Source organism: Geotrypetes seraphini, chromosome 1 (assembly GCF_902459505.1).
Source record: "Geotrypetes seraphini chromosome 1, aGeoSer1.1, whole genome shotgun sequence".
Classification (NCBI taxonomy): Eukaryota; Metazoa; Chordata; class Amphibia; order Gymnophiona; family Dermophiidae; genus Geotrypetes; species Geotrypetes seraphini.
In genome coordinates, this window is record NC_047084.1 from 477,354,922 (window position 1) to 477,378,025 (window position 23,104).

Here is a 23,104-nt window from a genome sequence, read left to right on the forward strand (position 1 = left end):
CGGGTGGAGGGCGAGCGGCGGTCAGCCTGCGTACCCCCTAGGTACCGCAGGTTGAGAAACCCTGGTGTAGCTTGCTGCCAGGCTTTGAGTCATTTTTGTCCTACAGAGATGTTGGTGTATCTAAGTAGCGTTTGCACCTGATAAAGGGTCTTGCCGAATATCTGTTTATAGGGCTTCCCTTTATTTTTCTGCCTGACTTCTCTGCATATCTGTCAGAGGAGTATTTCTACCTCTCTTGATATGATGCATGGCTGCTTTGAATCAGAAGAGTGGACCTATATGTATTTAAATTTAGGGTTCACTACATAGCACTTAATTTTATTATAGTTCTTTTATGAGGATCACCAATCTCAACCTCACCCAGATATGTACCATAACTTAGTACGTATCTCAAAATTCCTCATATCCAATATGTAATCCCCAGCTCCTCAGAAGTACCACCTGGGCTCAAATGTTTTCATTGCCTTAGGCTTTATGTACTACCTCCTCACTGGAGCTAATTTTTTGTTTATAAATAAAGTTTTTACTTTTCACTTTTAGATTTTTTTCTGAAACATCAATTATCCCAGGACAAGCAGGCAGGTATTCTCACATGTGGGTGACATCACCGACAGAGCCCGGATTCGGACGCCTCACAAGCAGACTTGCTTGAAGAAACTCGAAGTTTCGAGTCGCCCGCACCGCGCATGCGCGAGTGCCTTCCCGCCCAGCACAGGGCGCGTCTCCTCAATTCTCAGTTTTCCGCGGAGCCGAGAAATCCGTCTTTGACTCTCTGCGTTTAACTTCGTTCACTTTGTGCCTTCTCTACAACTGCGGTTTGTGTTTTTTTCTTCACGAATCGCTGTTTTATTTTATTTCTTTTATTTTAGTAAAAAAAACAAAAAAACACATTTTTTCTTCTTCCGTTTGTTTTCCAGTACAGGCCACTCGGCCGCAGCCCGAAGGCTTCGACTTTGCGGCGGCTATTTTTCCATCTATGTCCCGGCCTGCTATGGGCTTCAAGAGGTGTAGAAAGTGTCAGCGCACGATCTCTCTTGCGGACCCTCACGGATGCTGCCTCAAGTGCCTTGGGCCGAAATATCATCCTAGGTCATGCCTGCCTTACCAAACACTTCAGCCTCGTGCTTTTAAGCGTCTTTGCGTTCTGGTGAACAAGCTTTTCGAGATGGAGTCTCCGACTGATCCCTCGACTTCGAAGGCATCTTCGGCCTCTACTTCCACCGAGGCTCCTTCTGCACCTACTGCTTCAACCCCGAGCCTTATCAGACCTTCATCGTTTGTAGCGGCTCTTGCTTCAACATCATCTGCTGTATCTTCCCCTGTTTCCTCAGGTCAGATAGCTCAGCAGTCGGTTCCACCGGTGGTGATTAAAGTGTCTAAGACTCCCAAGTCGAAGCACACTCACACTACCTCGAAGGATCCTCCAGCCAAAGCAGGTGGTCCGGTTTCAGACGCGGATCCATCCTTGCCGGCTTCTTTCCAGACCATGTTAGAGAAGCAGTTTATTCACTTCCTTACTAACTTGAGACCCAAACTGCTTCCTCTTATCCAGCCTGGGCATTCAGCAGACTCCCGCGAGGTCGAGCTGCTTACTTTGCCCCAGTCTGAACTTATACACTCTTTGCAGGGAGCAGAGTCTCTGCGAGTGTCTGGTCTGGCATCCAAGCATGAAAAGCAAGGAGCAGATTCTTTGCGAGTGCCTCAACAAGAATCCTCACACTCTAAACAAGGAGCAGAGTCTTTGAGAGTGCATCGAGATTCCTCCACCAAGCCTCTGGAGCTTCGATCTACAGCCTCTAGTCCTATTCACACATCGGCATCGGCTGCCTACGTCTCCGAGGCTAAATCTCATCAATCCTCGAGATCTGGTTCCAGACACAGTTCTCATCGACATTCGAGGCCTTCATCAAGGCATCCTTCCAGGCATCGTTCTTCTCATGATAGACCATCTTCCTCGAAGCCTCGATCTACTCCACCCTCGACCAGACCACCTACTCTTTGTTCGAGGTCTCCGATGCCGGACCTCGAGGATGTTCCGGTTTCAATTGCCTCGTCCAAGTCACCAGGTTCCTTTGATGCCTTTTTACCTGCTGAAGCTTCTTCTTCGACACAGGCTGCCTCAACATCCTCGAGTCCTTCTCGAGGCAAAGCATTGGTGGATCAGCTATCTTTCTCTTCTTTCCTGCGACAGATGGCTGTAGACTTGGATATTCAATTGGATAATGGCTCCAAATATTCTAAGGAGTATCTAGAAGTCATGCATCTTCCTCAACCTCTGGCAGAGTGTCTTAAGCTTCCACTTCATAAGCTTTTGAATCAGACTTTTGGTCAATGCATGGAAACACTCTTTTCCATACCAGCTGTTCCAGGAAAATTGGACTCTAGGTATAAAACTGTGCATCGCAAAGGGTTTGACAACTCACAGTTATCTCATCAATCCCTACTTGTTGAGTCCTCCTTGAAGAGATCTCATCCTTCCAAGGTTTATGCCACAGTTCCTCCTGGAAGGGAGGGAAAAACTATGGACAAATTCGGCCGTCGCATTTATCAAAATGCTATGATGACCTCTAAAGTCCTCAATTATAATTTTTATGTCATCACTTACTTTGAATTTCTTCTTTCTCTTCTACCAAAGTTTTTGACTTATTTGGATAACCAAATGCATTTTGAGTTTCAAGAAGTCATTGCTTCTTTCTCTCAGTTACGTCTGCATCTCCTCCAATCATCTTATGATGCCTTCGAGTTATCTGCCCGAGCAGCTGCTTGTTCTGTAGCTATGCGTCGTCTTGCCTGGCTTTGTACCATTGACATGGACTCTAACCTTCAAGACCACTTGGCTAACATTTCTTGTGAGGGTAATGACCTCTTTGATGAATCCATCGAGGCAACCACCAAGAAATTATCTGACCATGAGAAATCATTTGCTTCTATAGTCAGACCTAAGCCAAAGCCAGCTCCTGCCAAGCCTGCACGCCCTGCTCTTATCTATCAAAGGCGTTTTGTTCCGAAGCCGGCTCCTTATACTCGCCCTCCTCTGAAAAAACAGCAACCTCAGAATCAACAGAAATCCCAACTTTCTGCTGCACCTAAGGCTTCTCAGCCTTTTTGACTGTTTACAACAGAGTATAACCTCCACCGTTCTGTCTCTGTCTCCTTTTCCCCCTATAGGAGGTCATCTCCATCATTTTTACAACCGATGGACGATAATTACATCCGACCTCTGGGTGCTTACCATCATCAGGGAAGGATACTCTCTTCATTTCACTCAGGTTCCACCAGAGCTTCCTCCAAGAGAGTATCCTTCCAATCCATCCCAGACCGCCCTTCTTCAGGAAGCTCAAGCTCTGCTTTCTCTCCATGCCATCGAACCAGTTCCCTTGGAACAGCAGAACAGGGAGTTTTACTCCCGTTACTTCCTTGTTCCGAAGAAGACGGGCGATCTATGACCCATTCTGGATCTCAGGTCTCTCAACAAATTTCTAGTCAAAGAAAAGTTTTGAACATTGTCCCTGGCATTCCCTTCTTGAGCAGAACGACTGGTTATGCTCTCTGTATCTCAAGGAGGCCTACACTCATATCCTTATTCATCCGGCCTCCCGTCAATACCTCAGATTTTGGGTGGGGAATCTGCATTATCAATACAGAGTACTACCATTTGGCCTGGCCTCGTCTCCTCGAGTGTTTATCAAGTGCCTGGTAGTGGTAGCAGCAGCTCTAAGGAATCATGGTATTCAGGTATTTCCCTACCTCGACAACTGGCTCATCAAAGATTCCACATCTCAAGGAGTTATTCTAGCGACCCTACGGACTACCTGGTTCCTACAAAGTTTGGGATTCGAAATCAACTTCACCCCTCACAAAATCTACAATTCATTGGAGCAGTTCTGGACACTGTCCAACTCAGAGCATTCCTTCCACAAAAACGTCTGGAAGCTTTTCTTCAACACTGTCATACAGTGTCTTCCCGCTCTTCCATCTCAGCGAGACACAGGATGGTACTTCTGGGTCACATGGCCTCCACAGTACACATGACTTCTTTTGCCAGACTTCACCTCAGAATTCCTCAGTGGACCCTGGTATCTCAATGGACACAAGTTTGCGACCCTCCTTCTCGCCACATTTCAGTCATTCCTTCCTTGAAGAAGTCTCTCTGTTGGTGGATGCTCTCTTCCAATCTTTCCAGAGGCTTGCTTTTTCAAAAGTCCCCTCATCAGAAGGTCCTCACGACAAACTCTTCGACCTACGCTTGTGGCACTCATCTCGATGGTCTCTGTACTCAAGGCCTCTGGATCAGTACGGATCGTCAGTGTCAAATCAATCAGTTGGAACTCAGAGCGATCCTCAAAGCTCTCCATGCTTTTCAACATCTGCTTCACGACACAGTAGTCCTCGTTCAGACTGACAATCAAGTCGCCATGTACTATGTCAACAAACAAGGAGGGACAGGGTCTGCCTCCCTTTGTCAAGAAGCTCTTGAGGTTTGGGACTGGGCAATTCGCCACAACATCTTCCTCAAAGCTGTCTACATTCAAGGGGCGAAGAATTGCTTGGCAGACAACTTGAGTCATCTACTGCAACCTCACGAATGGACTCTCCGTTCCTCGCCTCTTCGTCACATTTTTTCACAGTGGAGAACGCCACAGATAGACCTCTTTGCAGCTCCCCACAACTCCAAGCTGCCTCAATTCTGCTCCAGGATATACTCTCCTCACCGCCTCGAGGCAGATGCTTTTCTTCTGGATTGGACAAATCTTTTCCTCTACGCATTTCCTCCATTCCCTCTCATTCTCAAGACTCTGGTCAAATTGAGGAACGATCATGCCACCATGATTCTAATCGCTCCTCGGTGGCCGAGATAACCCTGGTACTCCCTTCTACTTCAACTAAGCAGCAGGGAGCCATACCTTTTACCAGTTTTTCCTTCTCTGCTTACACAGAGTCAAGGTTCTTTGTTTCATCCCAACCTGCAGTCTCTACACCTGACAGCCTGATACCTCTCAACATAACCCCTCTTCAGTTTTCTCAATCTGTAAGAGACATTTTAGAAGCTTCTAGAAAACATACAACTAGACAATGCTATCACCAAAAATGGACTAGATTTTCTACATGGTGTTTTTCTCATCATAAGGAGCCTCAACATTCCTCCTTATCTTCTGTTTTTGACTATCTTTTGCACTTATCCAATTCTGGCCTCAAGTCTACATCTATACGAGTCCATCTCAGTTCAATTGCGGCTTTTCATCAGCCTATTGAAGGGAAATCCCTCTCTGCTCATCCGGTGGTTTCCAGATTCAAGAAAGGACTTTTCAATGTCAAACCTTCTCTCAAACCGCCTCCTGTGGTTTGGGATCTCAATGTTGTCCTTTCTCAACTCATGAAGCCTCCATTTGAACCAATTGTTTCTCATTGCCCTCACTTCTGCTCGATGAGTCAGTGAGCTGCAAGCTTTAGTTACTGACCCACCATTCACTGTGTTCCATCATGACAAAGTGGTTCTTCATACTCATCCTAAATTCCTCCCTAAAGTGGTCTCGGAATTTCATCTCAACCAATCCATCGTACTTCCAGTGTTTTTTCCAAAGCCTCATTCTCATCCTGGAGAATCAGCTCTTCATACTCTGGACTGTAAACGTGTTTTGGCCTTCTGCTTGAAATGCACCAAACCACACAGAACTGCTCCTCAATTTTTTGTTTCCTTCGATCCAAATAAGTTGTGCCATCCTATTTCTAAGCGTACCATGTCCAACTGGATGGCGGCTTGTATCTCTTTCTGCTATGCCAGGCTGGATTACCCCTTCACAGTAAAGTCACAGCCCATAAAGTCAGAGCAATGGCAGCTTCAGTAGCTTTCCTCAGATCTACACCTTTTGAGGAAATTTGTAAGGCTGCTACTTGGTCCTCGGTTCATACCTTCACTTCTTACTATTGTCTGGATACTTTCTCCTCCTGCGGGATGGGATAGTTTGGCCAAACACTATTACAAAATTTATTCTCTTAAATTGCCAACACTCCCACCATCCCATTCTGGTTAGCTTGGAGGTCACCCACCTCCCCTGGTTGGCTTCTCTGCTAGCTATCTGAACTGAGGAGACGCGCCTGTGCTGGGCGGGAAGGCACTCCCACATGCGCGGTGTGGGCGACTCAAAAACTTTGAGTTTCTTCAAGCAAGTCTGCTTGTGAGGCGTCCGCATCCGGGCTCCGTCGGTGACGTCACCCACATGTGAGATTAGCTGCCTGCTGTCCCTGGATAACACCTGTTACGGTAAGTAACTGTGCTTTTAGTGTATTTGTATTCTTTAAAATACTTAGATTAGAACTATGGTCTTTCTTTCAGAGATCTAGGAGCCAACATGTTTCACCCAAGAGGTTTTTTCAAGGCTTATCATCCCTATCAAAAAAGAAACAAACCGTTTCTATCTGTTATATTTTATCATTTATTGTGGTATAATCTGCAATTTTAAATATTCCCCACGCTTAAGGTGCTAAAAATCATATAGTGTGGAATAAAACTAACTCTCTCTTACCTTATTAAGATTTACACCGCTATACCGGACCACTGAATATAATTCAACATGGCTGTGGCGTCTTTCTCTCCCTTTAAAAAACCTGCCCAACCTGGTCAGCTGACGATTACATCATTTCTACTTACGTCAGCAGCTTGGACTGGAGAGCTCTGAAAGGGATATATTTTTAAACAAATATTAATTCAAAACCACTAGCTAAACATAGGGATGATAAAACCTCTTGGGTGAAACATGTTGGCTCCTAGATCCCTGAAAGGAAGACCAGAGTTCTAAGTGAAGTACTTTAAAGAATACAAGTACGCTAAACTGGTATTTTAGAAAAATCTAAAAGTGAAAATTAAAAACTTATTTAAACAAAAAATTAGCTCCAGTGAGGAGATAGTACATAAAGCCTAAGGCAATGAAAACATTTGAGCCCAGGTGATACTTCTGAGGAACTTGGGATTACATATTGGATATGAGGAATTTTGAGAGAGGTACTAAGTTATGGTGCATATCTGGATGAGGTTCTCATTGCTGGCCAAGGCTTCTAGCTAGCCATAAAGCATGCTGGCACAGTTTCCTTCTGAGCATGACTCTATCTCTCTGTTGATCTCAGTTTCTTCTCTACTTCCAGAACATAGGGACATATCTATTGATTTAGCAGGAATGCTTAGTTGTTTACAGAGCATGACTGCATATCAATCTGAAGGACACACCTGTATATATGGCTATACAGAATGGCTCTGTCTACCTGCCTGGCAAATTGTGTTCTCTAACTGCAGGGCAGGATTCCATATTGCCTACAGACTGACGTTCCATCTCTGAATGCACAGCGCAGCTACCTCTCTACCACATGACTCAATTTCATCTCTGATCTGCAGGGCACTGCTCCATTTTAACCACAGAACATAGTTGCATCTCTAGCTATAGTGCTGTACTGTGCTGTGGCTGCTGGGTACTACTAATCCCTGTTTACAGTGTTTGGCAGAATTTCTGCTGGAAGCGCCTGGCTACGTCTTTTCCAGTTGCACCCAGAAGCTTCTCTTCTGGGTAATACTTGTTGGCATTTCTGCATACTGAATGCAGATACAGTAGACAGAGCTCGGTGGTTTGTGTCTCTATCCTTAACTACATATCTGACTACAGACCTTGGCCGCATCTCAACTGGTCTGAGTGGTGTTGACACAGTTAATTCAGGCATATCTTGGGACTTAAAGATTCACTTCCCCCCCCCTAAGTTCTATATCTTTTAGCCATTAGTCCCATCTTCTGGCAGACCAGAATGTCCCCATATGAGCTTTAATGGGGATGATCTCAGCTCCAACTATTATAACATGACATGACAGTGGAGATCAGTCTTCATTCTTAAGTCCCAAATTTGAAGTAGTAGAAGCCCAGGCAGGCGTAGTTTCTTTTCTTGGGTATCCTTCTGAGGTGACTTACACTGCTAACCTGGAACCTTGGTGATGCTTTCTTTCTTTCTAACCAAATGTGTTGCTTCTCAGTAAAGAGAAGAGACTAGTTCCTTCTCTTATGAGTCTTTTAGATTTAATAAAAGAAAAAAAATATTGAAAAAGCTACAACTTCATCTTTATCCCAGACAGCACAATCAGTCATTTCCTTTTCTGACCTAGTCTATACTGTCATGAAGAAAAAATTTTTCTCCACTATTTCTGTTAGGTTTCATTGTTTGTCCTAGATGCACCATTCCTCCTGTTGTCAGCTAATTAACATGTTTGACTTTTTTCTTAGTTGGTGCATTTGGACTTTTCTGTGTCCTGACCTTCTGGTGTGGTTTCCCAGGTCAAGACTATTCCACTCTTTTCCTATTCTAAAGGGAGGTTAGTTCTGCCTTGCAGCTGTTTATTCTCTTGTGTTCCTGGAATTCCACATCCAGTACCATTCAGGGTTCTTAAATGTACTTGTTTCTCTACAATCCTCATATACCATGTTTTGCATTCACAGATTGAGGAATGTTTGCAAACTTTGTGTGTCAGCCTGGGAGTATTTCCTGTTCTGTGGCTATCATTTGCAGCTTAGTTAATGTTTTCTCCTATTGAGTACTCTAGTCCTTGGATAATGCTACAAGTATACTGTCTTTGCCTTCTAGGTTTTGAGGTTGGACTACCTCCTCCCCTCAAACATTTGGGCATTGCTTTGCTACATTCATTTTTTCTGGACATGTCTGGTATGAGCTACAAGAAAAGTAAAATTGTGCTTTATGTGATCAATTTTCTTTCCTATAGTCTTACTAGACCCACCCTGATTCATTCTTTCTTCTTATTTTCACCATGCAGTGATTTTTTTTTTTATGTCTCTCTGACAGATCTTGTTCATTCTATTTTCAGATGTTTTCTCTGTACTCAGTTTTGCACACCATCTCCTTCGGTGAAATGCCTCTTTTCTTGATGAACTTATTGGCTGAATAGGACGTATGGCCTTGTTTTCAAAGGTGACCAAAAAATATGATCAAGAGTGCCACTGTATAGCTAGTCAAAATACTAAACATTCCAGCCTGCATGCTACCTTGAAGGGGCAAATCATGAGAATGAAGGTTTTTTTCCCCCTGTTTTCATCTGCTGGTTGACAGACACAACCCTTCCATTTGGACTGGTCTGGTAAGAAAAAAGGAAAGAAAATTATCAGGTAAGACATAAATTTTTCCCTTTTTTCTTGTCTTATTTTTAAACTATATTTCCCTTCCCTTTTAAATAATTTTTTTTCCTCCAGTCTGTCTTCTGTACTTCTAGCTTAGGTTTCTAGTCTCTGGTGGTGTCTATTGCTTCAATTCCTGATAATCTTGATGGTGTAGTGGTTCCTTCTGTCATTCTTGGTCATCAGCTCTGACTTCTGTGGTTCCTTTCACTAGGCTTAGCCCTTGCACTTGCTCCTTTTAGCAGAAATGTCTCTTCTTAGCATGACTTCAGTACCAGTATCACCTTCCATCAGACAAGAGTTATTGATGCAGAACTCTATGGTGACTTCCATCGGCTCCCTAGCTCTCAACTCTCTCTTTCCATCCTGCCCCTAGCTGTTGACTGGAGGAAATATCAATAAAAACAGAGAAACATGACTGCAGATAAAGGCCAAATGGTCCATCCAATCTTCCCATCTGCAGCATCCACTATTTCCTCCTCTCCCTAAGAGATCACATGTGCCTATCCCATGCTTTCTTGAATTCAGACAGTTTTTTGTCTCCACCATCATCTCTACCAGGAGACCACACATCTAAAAAAAATAGATTTCCTTAGATTGCTCCTGCGCTTGTCGCCTCTTAACTTCATCCTATGCCTTCTCATTCTGGAATTTTACTTCATTTTGAAAAAGACTCAACTCCTGTACACTAGTGCCATGGAGATATTTAAACATCTCTATCATATCCCCTATCTCCTGCCTTTCTCCTAGAGTATACATATGGAGGTCTATAAGTTTGTTCACATGCACTGTATGAGAAAGACCACTAACCAGTTTTGTAAGCCTTCTGAACCGACTCCATCCTATTTATATCTCTTTGAAAAATCATATTTATTTATTTGTTCAATTTTCTATACTGTTCTATCCAGGGAGCTCTGAATGGTTTTACATGAATTTATTCAGGTACTCAGGCATTTTTTTCTGTATATCCCGATGGGTTCACAATCTATCTAATGTACCTGGGGTAATGGGGGGGGGGATTAAATGACTTGCCCAGGGTCACAAGGCGCAGCGTGGGTTTGAACTTACAACCCCAGGCTGCTGAGGCTGTAGCTTTAACCACTGCTCTACACACTCCCAATAACAATGCAGTTAATTATGAAATATAATCTATCAGCGTGCCAGATAAAATTCTGGCAACCTTTTTGGATAGACTGGATGGACCATACAAGTGTTTGGGGTTGGTTTTTTTTTTTTTGTTTAATTCTTTATTCATTTTTACACTTTCAATAAGAGAAAACAATAAAGAATACATTTTATACGTAAAACAACACTTAATATCCTTACATGACTTATAAAGAATAATAACCCTCCCCCCTACCCCACATTATCCATCAAATTATCCATTGGTTATCAGAGTTTATGATAAGTGCTCTATATCAAATATATCTTATCCACATATTAAACATTTATAAACCTTAAGAAACTGTTACATAATCCTTCCCCCCTCTCAATCTCACAAGGAAGATAAGAATTCATGTAAAAATTTATTCCCACCCTCCCCTTTCCCTGGATATGCAAATGAATACGTCAATAAAAATCAAACTATAATAATTCTACAAAAGACATCAATGGGCCCCATATTAATTTGAAATTTTTTGTGTTCCCTGACAGATCAGCATTCCTTTTCTCTAATTTATAAATTAAACATAAATTTGCCCACCAAAATGTAAAGTTAAGTCGATCCCAATTTTTCTAATTTCGTGTGATTAAATTTTTAAAAAGTCATCTTCTATATTTATCTAAAGGATCCTTAATATATAACGGTGTACAGCAAATCACAACTTTATAAGTCAAAGGGATAGCAACTTCTAAAATATTATTATGTCCCCAAATCGACTTCCAAAAAATCAGAATCATAGGGCAATAAAACAGTAAGTGATCCAATGTCCCCATGTCTAGATGACAATGCCAGCATCTATTAGACTTTGAATTATCTAATTTATTCAATCTAACTAGGGTCCAAAAGGAACGATGTAACAACAACAAAAAAAAAAGCAACCAAGTTTGCTTCATAGATGCCGACGCTGTACATCTCATCCTCCAAGACCAAATATGTGGCCATCGAGATACAGAAATGTACTGTTTAATCTCGATGCTCCAAATGTCTCTAAGAGCATTTTTGTGTTTCTTATGTACAAGTTCCGATATTAATTTATACCATCTGGCAGCTTGATGCCCAAGCATATCTGTCTGAAAGCAGAGGAATTGCAAGCTATAGTAATTTTTAAAATTATGCCAATCAGGGAACCCTTTCTGAATAACTTGCTTCAGCTGCAACCATTTATAAAATTGAAATTTTGAGAGACCAAAAGATTGTTGCAACCGTGAAAAGTCAAGTAATTTTCCATTTAAAATGACATCCTCTGAGGGGGAGTGGCTTAAGGAAGATGGCCGCGGATAGCTGGAGCTAAGACGCCACAGCAGCTCCCGGACTGCCTTTACCTTCGGGATGGTGAAACGTAAATCTAAACTTCGGGTTTTCCCCGACGAACCTTTGGTAGCAGCAGCGGGCCCGATGGACGTCTTTCTCCAGCGTGGGATGCGAACAACTCAGCCGGAGGCTTCCTCGGCCAGGAGAGACATGCCTGCTAAAGCATTACAGCCTCCCTCGAGGCAACATCGATATCTCCGGAAGAGCGGAGTCTTCTGAGTCGTCCTGGGGCATTTGAGCAGTCGACAGAAGAGAGAACGTCCCAGGGTGTTCCCTCTCCTTACCAGCTGAATTTGGGAGTCGACTCAGAAGGAGGAGTTGTGAAGCCAACCCAACTACCAGAGCACTCAGAGGAGTTGAAACAGAAACTGCCTCAGGATTTCCTTACATTGAATTCATCTCCAGCTGAAGTTCCAGGTACTCTAATTTCATCAGAGGGTCTGAACTGATACCTATGCAGAGGCCCAAGGTTTTCAATATGGAGACAATTTGGGAAGCAATATCTAGTTTGCAAATCTCCTTGGGGACTCAAATGCAGCAACTTACTACACGTTATACTTCTGTTGTGTCCGAAAATTTGGAATTGAAAAATAGGTTATCCAGCGTCGAAACTAAAGTGGATGGACATGAAATTAGAATACAAACAGTGGAGTCCCAGGCTTCGGTCTGGGTAAGAGACAATGGAAACCTTAATTTTAAGGTGGAAAGGTTGGAAAACATGACTAGAAGAAGTAATCTTCGGATTACCAATTTTCCAAAATTACCACTTATTTCAGCGAGGGATACATTTAAAAAGTATTTGAAAGAAGTTTTGAAAGTTCCCGAAACCTCTTATCTGCCTCTCACTAAAATATATTACTTACCAACTAGATCATCTGTTCAAAAACCAAACCAGCAGAATTTATCTGCTGATAGTTTGGATTTGACAAATTTCCTTGAGAGGTCCTTGAAGAGACACCGGCAACTGCTACGCTGCTTGTACAATTTGCCATCGACTCTGACAGGGAATGGATGCTTAAATTGTTCTTTAAGTTTAAAGACATACCATTCATGACTAAAATAGTGAGAATGTATCCAGACGTGTCACGAATAACCCAAAAGAGAAGAAAACAATTTCTCATTTTGAGACCAAGGGTTCTGCAGTTAGGTGTGACGTTTGTACTCAGATTCCCCTGTAAATGTGTAATGACCTATCAAGGGAATAGATTTATTTTCTTTGAACCTCAGCAGTTGACAAAATTTATTGCTGCTAAAGAGCAAACTTAGAATACTTGAGAGAACTTCTGTTTCAAGTCAGCTCATCAATAAGGTTTTTGTTCTCTCTTAGCTACCATCTTTTATTTTCTTTGTATTGTTTGATAGAGGATTCAGCTATTGTATTGCTTTCTCCCCCTTTAATTGAGGTCTAATGTAACAATCCAGTAAATTTTATATTTTAGTTTAATACTTTGCCTTTATGATGAGAAAAGAAACTCTCTTGTTTTTCTAATGTAAACTTTTATTATTAACTATTGTGTCATCTCAAAAGTTTGAACTGGTATTGTATTATTTCTTTGTCTTGACTAATAATTATGTCAAAACTATAAAATGAAAATAAAGAATTAAAAAAAAAAAAAAAAAAAAATGACATCCTTTAATGTTCTTATGCCAACCTGCATTCAATCCTTCCAAGCAATTTTAGAGCAATTTTTGGATCATACAGGTTTTTATATGCCGACATTTACTATGTTACTTCTTTTAGTGCACAAAAGCTGGTAATTCTAAAATAAAGATGTACAGTTTTCAGTAAATTGAATTAAAGTTTTGAGCCCACCTTGTAGCTGGAGTCTGGACACAGTACAGCAGCATGACAATTTAATTTAAATGCCAGATATGTATTATTGGATTTTATTGTACAATGCCATCAGTAAAAGAAAATTTACAGGACCAACAGCATCATCATCTTAACTACTGCAACTATAGGCAATAAAAATCAAAATATAACCTGGGCATTGACTAAATGTCATTTTAAGTTTCACATAAACTAAGCTGTTTTGGAAATCAAAAATATTAACAGTTAGGAGGTTTATTTATTTATTTTTTAATTTAATTAATGTGTTATTTGTATTGTAGTCCTTGGATGGCATGCATGAGAAAGGAATCGCAGATGAAATACATTGTGCTTCTGTGAAGAGTACAAGTATGAGACCACCTCATCCTGGAATGGGTCCACCCCAGAGTCCAATGGACCAACATAGCCAAGGTTTCTTTTCTATTGTGCTTCTTGTCTCTATATGCCCTAGTAAATGTTCACCCATCCCTATATAAGCATTTAAGTGCTGAGATTAGGCTTCTTAAATTGTGGGTTTACAGTTAATATTTGTGAGCTTGTTTTAATAAAATGTATAACTCTTGATTAATGCACATTGGGGGGAGCAGGAGGTAATTCTATAAGGAATCATCTAAATTTAGTTGACATGAATGTGCATAAATGTCTTTATAGAAAACCAGTCTTACAGCCTTACCTTACACTCCTCACCCAGTCAACTAGTTCCCATTGCGCTCCTAATCCCTGCTCAGTTTTAGTCCTTACTATAACCCCATTTAATTCTTAGATCTGCACTCTTCCACCCTACCCTATCTTTGAGTCTACCCATCCCTACAAAGCCATTTAAGTGCTGAGATCAGGATTCTTAAATTGCAGCTTTATAGTTCTATAATTGAAACATATTTTAAAGCCATGACTCTTGAGCATGCAGTGCTAGTGCGCAGAGGCTACTCAGATTGTGCTGTGGCTACCATCCTACACAGCAAAAAAAGTCAGCCTTTGCAGCATATGCGAAGGCCTGAAAGTGTTTCCAGTCTTGGTGTGCTCGAAAGAGCGAAGGCCCGGTAGTACTTGCCTTTCTTCAGGAGGGACTGGAAGAGGGACTAGTAGTCTGCTCTCTGAGAGTTCAAATAGCTGGACTTTCCTGCTTCGGTCCCAGGCCCTGTGGATATTCGTTTGTTACTATGCCGGATGTGGTTCAGTTTTTTAAAGGGTACATTATGTCTCTACCCTCTGCTGCATCAACTGTTTCTGACTTGAAATCTTAACCTGGTTCTTAGAGTGCTTGCAAGTCCGTCCTATGAGCCGATGAACCAAGCTTCTCTGATGCATCTCATTATCAAGACGGTTTTCCTGGTTGCCATTACCTTTGCCTGGAGAGTGTTTGAACTTCAGGCTTTGTCTTGCAGAGATCTGTTTCTTCGGATCACGGATTCCAGCATGACCCTGTGCACACAGTTCTCTTGTTCTTGCTTAAAGTGGTTTCAGACTTCAATTCAATCAAGAGATGTGTTTGCCAACCTATGCTCCCTTGGGTTCAAGTAAGCATGACAAAGTGTTGACATCTTTGGATGTGTGCTGGCTTTTGCTGAGATACTTGAAAGTCATAAATGACTTTTGTTTGTCAGATCATCTGTTCGTGCTGGTTGGTGCTGGCTGTAAGGGCAAACTAACGTTAATGGTTACCATTTCCAGATGGATCCAGATGGCTATTTCATCCACCCACGTTACAGCTGGAATGCGGCCTCCTATTTGGTGATGGCCATTTCCACATGAGGCATTGCTTCCTCATGGGTTGAATCCTCATCAGTTTCCCCGGAAGAGATTGATAGAGCTGCTACTTGGTCCTCTCTGCATACACTTACCAAGTTTTACAGGATACATGTGACGGCTAAGCAGGATTCCACATTTGGATCTTCGATCATGGAACTGGACTCATCAGTCCCACCCTTGTTACATCCCAGTTGTTCAGGAATAGAGTGGGATTGTACAAGAAGGAAAGATTAAGTTCTTATTCTTCTTTATCCCAGGACAAGCAGGCAGCATATTCCCACACATGGGTGACGTCACCGACGGAGCCCCGCAGCGGACAGCCTCGAAAGCAATCTTGCTTGAAGATCTCGATCTTTCGAGCACTGCACCGCGCATGCGCGCGTGCCTTCCCGCCTGAACTAGGGGGCGCATCTCCTGAGAGGATCCTCAGTTCGTTTAATTCCGCGGAGACAAGAAGACACGTTTTCTATTTCTGCAGCATTGCCTTCTCTTCACCGCGGCTGTTTCTTTTCTTTTCTTAAGTTAAGTTCGGTCGCTGTGCTCTCTTTTTTCAGTTTTTCTTATATATTAAAAAAAAAAACATTTTCTTTTAATTTTGTCCGGCCGGTGAGCTTTGGGCCTAGGCCCATTCGCTCTTTCGTTCGACACGGACTTTATTTTTTCCATGTCCCGGCCTCTTACCGGGTTTAAACGTTGTCGCCAGTGTAATCGTGTGATTTCGGTCACAGATCCCCACTGCCGTTGTTTACAGTGTCTGGGTTCCACTCATTCCCCAGAAGACTGTCATCGTTGCTTCACCCTTACTCCACGGGCTTTTCGGCGCCGGTGTGCTCAGTTTTTTTCAACTTTTTGGCATGGAGCAACCTTCGGATTCGACCTCGACCTCGGTGGCTGCCCCGGTCTCGAAGGCTTCGACTCCGACGACATCGACCCCTGTGGTCTCGAAGGCCTCGACCCAGGCTCCGGCTGGAGCATCGGTCTCGAAGGCCTCGACCTTACCTGCTTCGGGTCCCTCGAAGACAATGCCATCCACGAAGTCTTCTATGGGGGGTAAGTCTCCGGGTTCTCTTTCAGGTACCATACCCAAGAAGCCACCAGAGTCCTCGACACGTCCTTCGTCGAAGCGTACCTCCAAGATAAGGGAATGCTCACCTTCGAGGTCGCCCTCTTCGGAGCGTACTGCTGCACCTATGAGGTCAGATTCTTCTGTCTCGGTGCCGATGCTGGAGGACATGCTGAAATCTATCCTCACCACTCAGATTTCCTCCTTGGTGGCTCAATTGGTCCCGTCCTCGACCTTGCCTCGGACTGATCAGCCTGTCACTCAACCGAAGCTTCCAGTGTCCCGGGGCCGATCAAGGACACCGAAGAACGTTTCTTCATCGGATTCTTCTCCTGACTCACCTCCTTCGAAGCACCGGTCGAAGCACTCGAGACCTATTGCTTCTAAGCTTCGAAAGGAGTCTTCGACCTTGGATACTGAGACTTCTCTGCCTCATTCTTCGAAGCAGAAATATGGGTCTCGACACCATCGAGCATCGACTCGAAGCCCTTCTCGACCGAAGACGTCACCGTCGAAGCACTCACGTCGAGACAGCTCACCTCACACCTCGACCCATTCTGTGCCACGTACACCTGGTACTTCTCCTTCCAGAAGCCTAAAGAGAAAACATTCTCTAACTCCGCCTCATAGTGCGGCTTCTTCTCTGACTTTACGTCTGGACTCCGAGCCTCTATCTCCATACTCTAGAGAGGCTTCTCCATCATACTCAGCTGTTCCCAAATCTCGCAGTGTCTCACCTGAAGAATCATCTGATCCTAAATCCATTTCTTTTGCAAAGTTTATTTTTGATATGGGTCAAGCTCTCAAATTGGACCTTCATTCAGACTCTAAGTATACTCCTGAATACTTAGCAGATATGGAGCTGCCTCATCCACCAAAAGAGTCCCTCAGATTGCCTATGACACCTGTTCTGAAACAGACATTTACTCGCAATATGGAGACTCCTTATTCAATTACTGCTATTCCATCTAAATTGGAGTCCCGTTATAGAACTGTTCCATGCAAGGGTTATGAAAAGTCTCAACTTTCCCATCAATCCCTGGTAGTTGAATCATCTTTAAAAAAAGCACATCCTTCAAAAATTTACGCTTCAGTTCCTCCAGGGAGGGAGGGTCGTACCATGGATAAGTTTGGACGTCGTTTATATCAGAACTCTATGATGGCAAATAGAGTTCTCAATTACAGGTATATATTTACATCCTACTTCAATCATTTTCTGAAGATTTTACAATCTTTTTACCCGGATATCTCTACTACTCGTCTCTCAGAATTTAAAGTCATCCTTAAGACGCTTTCCCAGTTACGACTATTCATGCTACAAGCTTCATATGATGCATTCGAACTCTCATCTAGAGTATCTGCCTTCGCTGTAGCCATGCGTCGTTTAGCATGGTTGCGTATTGTGGACATGGATCCTAACCTTCAAGATAGATTGGCTAATCTTCCTTGTCAAGGGAATGAGTTATTTGATGACTCTATTGAGGCGGCTACCAAGCGTCTTTCAGAACACGAACACTCTTTTGCTTCCCTCATTCGTCCAAAATCGAAACCTGCATCAACTAGAGGTTTCAAGCAAACTCCACATCGTTATCCTCAGAAAACGACTCCTCCTCGTCGTCCTCCTCAACAACGACAACAAAAATCCCAGACTCCTTTTGCCACCAAGCCTGCTCAGTCTTTTTGACAATCTCGACCTGAGCATTCAAATTTCTCTGTTTCCAAATTCTCTCCTCCCCATAGGGGGTCGCCTGTCCACATTTTATCACCAGTGGGAGCTCATTACATCAGATCTCTGGGTGCTTACCATCATAAGAGAGGGATAATCTCTTCGACTCCTTCAGGTACCTCCAGATCGCCATCCAAGAGAGTGTCCTTCCAATCAGTCGCATCTCCCCCTTCTTCTTCAAGAAGCGCGAGCTCTTCTTCTCCTACGAGCAGTGGAGGACGTCCCTCTTCTCCAAAGGAACTTGGGATTCTACTCCCGTTATTTTCTAGTTCCCAAAAAGACGGGAGATTTGCGACCGATCCTGGATCTCAGAGCTCTCAACAAATATCTAGTCAAAGAGAAATTTCGAATGCTCACTCTGACAACTTTATATTCGTTAATAGATCAAGGAGATTGGATGTGTTCCCTCGATCTCAAAGAGGCCTATACTCATATCCCTATTCATCCAGCATTTCGCAAGTACCTCAGATTCCAAGTAGGAAATCTTCATCTACAGTACAGAGTTCTCCCCTTCGGATTGGCTTCTTCTCCCAGGGTTTTCACAAAATGTCTCGTGGTCGTAGCTGCAGCTCTTCGCAACCAGGGTCTACAAGTATTTCCATACCTAGATGACTGGCTCATCAAGGCTCCCTCTTTTTCAGGGGTTATTGCAGCGACCCAACAGACTATTCTTTTTCTACAAAGTTTGGGATTTCACATCAATTTTCCCAAATCTCAGTTGACTCCTTCTCAGTCTCTCCAGTTCATAGGAGCAACTCTGGACACTGTCAATCTGAGAGCATACCTTCCACAACCACGTCAGACCGCTCTGCTTCAGCTTTCTCAACAACTCTTCCACCTTTCAACTGTTCCAGCACGAACGATGATGGTTACATAGAAACATAGAAATTGACGGCAGATAAGGGCCACGGCCCATCCAGTCTGCCCACCCTAATGACCCTCCCCTACCATTACCTTGTGAATAGATCCCACGTGTCGATCCCATTTGGCCTTAAAATCAGGCACGCAGCTGGCCTCAATCACCTGAAGTGGAAGACTATTCCAGCGATCTACCACCCTTTCAGTAAAAAAGAACTTCCTGGTGTCACCTCGCAGTTTCCCGCCTCTGATTTTCCACGGATGACCTCTTGTTGCCGTGGGACCCCTGAAAAAGAAGATATCTTCCTCTGTCTTGACTCGGCCCGTGAGATATTTGAACGTCTCGATCATGTCTCCCCTCTCTCTGCGCTCCTCGAGTGAGTATAGCTGCAATTTTTCCAGCCGTTCCTCGTACGGGAGATCCTTGAGTCCCGAGACCATCCGAGTGGCCATTCTCTGGACCGACTCCATCCTCAGCACGTCCTTGCGATAATGCGGCCTCCAAAATTGCACACAATACTCCAGGTGGGGCCTCACCATGGATCTATACAATGGCATAATGACCTCCGGCTTACGGCTGACGAAACCCCTGCGTATGCAGCCCATGATTTGTCTTGCCTTAGATGAAGCTTTCTCCACTTGATTGGCAGCCTTCATGTCCTCACTGACGATCACCCCTAAGTCTCGCTCTGCTACTGTTCTTGTTAGGATCTCACCATTAAGGGTATAAGTCCTGCATGGATTTTGGCTACCCAAGTGCATAACTTTGCATTTTTTGGCATTGAAACTGAGTTGCCAGGTCCTAGACCAGCGCTCCAGTAGGAGTAGATCGTGCATCATGTCGGGCATTGAGTTTTTGTCCGTTGTGCTTTTGCCCACTACATTGCTTAGCTTGGCGTCATCGGCGAATAATGTTATTTTACCTCGGAGCCCTTCTGTCAAGTCACTTATGAAGATATTGAACAGGATCGGGCCCAAGACCGAGCCTTGGGGCACTCCACTGATCACCTCTGTCATTTCAGAGGGGGTGCCGTTTACCATTACCCTTTGAAGCCTACCTCCAAGCCAGTTCCCAACCCATTTTGTCAATGTCTCGCCCAATCCTATAGAACTCATTTTACTTAGCAACCTGCGGTGTGGTACACTGTCGAATGCTTTGCTAAAGTCCAGGTACACGATGTCCAAGGACTCCTCAACATCTAGCTTCCTCGTCACCCAGTCAAAGAAGCTGATCAGGTTGGATTGGCAGGATCTCCCCTTAGTAAATCCATGTTGACGGGGATCCTGCAGGTTCTCCTCATCAAGGATTGTGTCTAATTGGTGTTTGATTAAGGTTCTGCTAGGTCACATGGCGTCTACAGTTCATGTGATTCCTTTTGCCAGACTTCGCATTCCTCAATGGACACTGGCATCCCAATGGCAGCAATCAGTGGATCTACCAACTCGACTGATTTCCATAACACCTTCTTTTCGGAAGTCTCTCCGTTGGTGGATGCTCTCTTTGAATCTTTCAAGAGGTTTACTGTTCCACCCTCTTCCTCATCAGAAAGTCCTCACAACCGACTCGTCAACGTATGCATGGGGAGCTCATGTGGATGGTCTTCGTACTCAGGGTCTATGGACTCAAGCAGACCGTCGGTGTCATATCAATCTGTTGGAACTCAGAGCGATATTCTATGCTCTCAAAGCTTTTCAACATCTCCTTCACGACATGGTGATTCTTGTACGTACAGACAACCAGGTAGCCATGTATTATGTCAACAAACAGGGAGGGATGGGATCTCACTCCCTCTGTCAAGAAGCTCTGAAATTATGGCATTGGGCAATTCTTCACAACATCTTCCTCAGAGCTGTTTATATTCAGGGTCAACAAAATTATTTGGCGGACAAATTGAGTTGTCTTCTACAGCCTCACGAATGGACACTCAATTCTCCTACTTTTCGCCAAATTTTTGCTCGTTGGGGAACTCCACAGATAGATCTGTTTGCGTCACCTCTCAACTACAAACTGCCTCAATTTTGCTCCCGCATCTATGCTCCTCAACGTCTCGAAGCGGATGCGTTTCTCCTGCTTTTCCTCCGTTTCCTCTGATTCTCAAAACTCTAGTCAAACTGAAGTCAGACCATGCCACCATGATTCTGATAGCTCCTCGGTGGCCCAGGCAACCTTGGTTCTCCCTTCTACTTCAACTCAGCACCAGGGAGCCTCTTCTCCTACCAGTATTTCCCTCTCTACTCACGCAGAGTCACGGATCTTTACTTCATCCCAATCTGCAGTCTCTACATTTGACAGCTTGGTACCTTTCTGCATAACAGACTTTTCTCAATTTTCTCCGTCTGTGCGAGATATATTGATTGCCTCCAGGAAACCATCTACGAGACAATGTTATGGTCAGAAGTGGACTAGATTCTCTGCTTGGTGTTCTACACGTCATTTACCATCCAGATCTGCTTCTTTGACATCCGTTCTGGACTATTTATTTCATTTGTCACAATCTGGACTTCAGACTACATCTATTCGAGTACATCTTAGTGCTATAGATGCTTTTCATCAGCCTTTGGATGGAAAACCCCTTTATCCCAGGACAAGCAGGCAGGTATTCTCACTAGTGGGTGATGTCATCAGACAGAGCCCCGGTACGGACGTCTCACAAGCACGTGTTGCTTGTAGAAACTTAAAGTTTCTAGATGCCCGCACCGCGCATGCGCCGGTGCCTTCCTGCCCGGAAATCCGGGCGTGTCTCCTCAGTTCTTTCTTTTCCGCGGAGCTGAGAAGTTCAACTTCTTCATGCGCTAGCTGAATTCAGTTAAATTTGCCTTCCTTGTCCGCGTTTTCGCTTTCTTTTAATTACAGTTAACAGTACTTTTCTTTTTCAGTTTAAAAAAAAAAAAAAAAAAAAAGATTATTTCCTCCGGCGGGTCGAACGGGCCGGCCACGTGGCTCAGGCCCACTGGCTTCGACCTCGCGGCGGAGATTTTCCGGCCTATGTCCCGGCCAATCACCGGGTTTAAAAAGTGCAGCAAGTGCCAACGCGCGATTTCACTCACGGACCCTCACTGGCGCTGTTTGCAGTGTTTGGGCCCTGACCACATCCCGAAATCGTGCAGGCCTTGCTCTACCCTTACGGCACGCTCATTCAAGCGGCGTTGCCTATTGTGGGAATCGATGTTCAAGATGGACGCAACTAAGGATCCCTCAGCCTCCACTTCATCTGATACCTCCCCGGTTCGGGCGAAACCGGTATCGACCCCTCCTGCATCGAGTGTGGTGAAACCGGCATCGCTCAACCCGACACCATCCACGAGCTCGACGTCGGTGCCTGCCCCGGTCTCCTCGGTTCAGGTACCTCTTCCTTCCACAGTGCCACCAGTGGTCATCAAAGTGCCGAAAGCTACTAAGCAGAAGCACTCGGCCTCGAAGGAGCGCGATGTCCGTGCAGGAGGACCCCCTTTCGGTGCGGATCCCTCCTTATCGGCTTCGCTACGGTCCGTGCTGGAAGCTCAATTCGTTGAGCTCATGCAGACCATCGGACCCGGGCTCATCGCTGCCATACAGGGTGACCTCCCGGTACCGGTCCAAAGGGGCGGTCCGCCCCCTCCCCCTCCCCCACACCGTTCGACCTCGACAACCGACGAGGACGAACGGGGGAGGGCGGCGATGCCCACGCGGCAAGCCTCGCTTACCGATATGCCGCCATTAGAACCCATTACGCCTCCGCGCCAACATGGGACCAGACCTCCGATCGATACTCGAAGCCCTGGGCATAGTCAGGAAGAGTTCTTCCGTACTCCTTACCAGACTTGGGTAGCATCGCAAGAACCCGCATCGCAAACCCAGTTGCGATCCACCGCTTCCAGCCCTATCCACTTGGGGGCCTCGGGAGACCATGCGATGCACAGACGATCCCGATCCCCGTCTCGCCACCGAGACGGGCACCGATCGAGACACTCATCCTGGCACTCCTCACGCCATTCGGAGGTGTCACCGCAGAAAAAACTGCAACGTAGGGGATACTCCTCATCAGAGGTGTCCCCTCCGGGGGGCCCGGAGTACGAGGAGACATCGGTGCCCGATTCTCCTTGCCACTCCCCGATGTCCATGGACCTGGAGGCCTCCTCCTCCTCCAGCCCGTCCCACAGACCGACGCTGGCGGAACAATTGTCCTTCTCATCATTCCTCCGACAAATGGCGGATGATCTGGATGTGACCCTTGACACAGGCTCCCGATACTCCAAAGAGTAT

General features: G+C 44.6%; 1 protein-coding gene across 6 annotated transcripts in view; it reads left to right on the forward strand.

Moving 5' to 3' along the window:
• SMARCA2 (SWI/SNF related, matrix associated, actin dependent regulator of chromatin, subfamily a, member 2) overlaps positions 1–23,104 on the forward strand; it is a 604,189-nt gene that overhangs the window by 60,033 nt on the left and 521,052 nt on the right. For all 6 annotated transcript variants that reach the window (XM_033925235.1, XM_033925226.1, XM_033925254.1 and 3 more), the window contains exon 3: positions 13,747–13,876. In XM_033925235.1, coding sequence (XP_033781126.1) covers positions 13,747–13,876 — 130 coding nt within the window. The remainder of the gene's footprint in view (positions 1–13,746; positions 13,877–23,104) is intronic.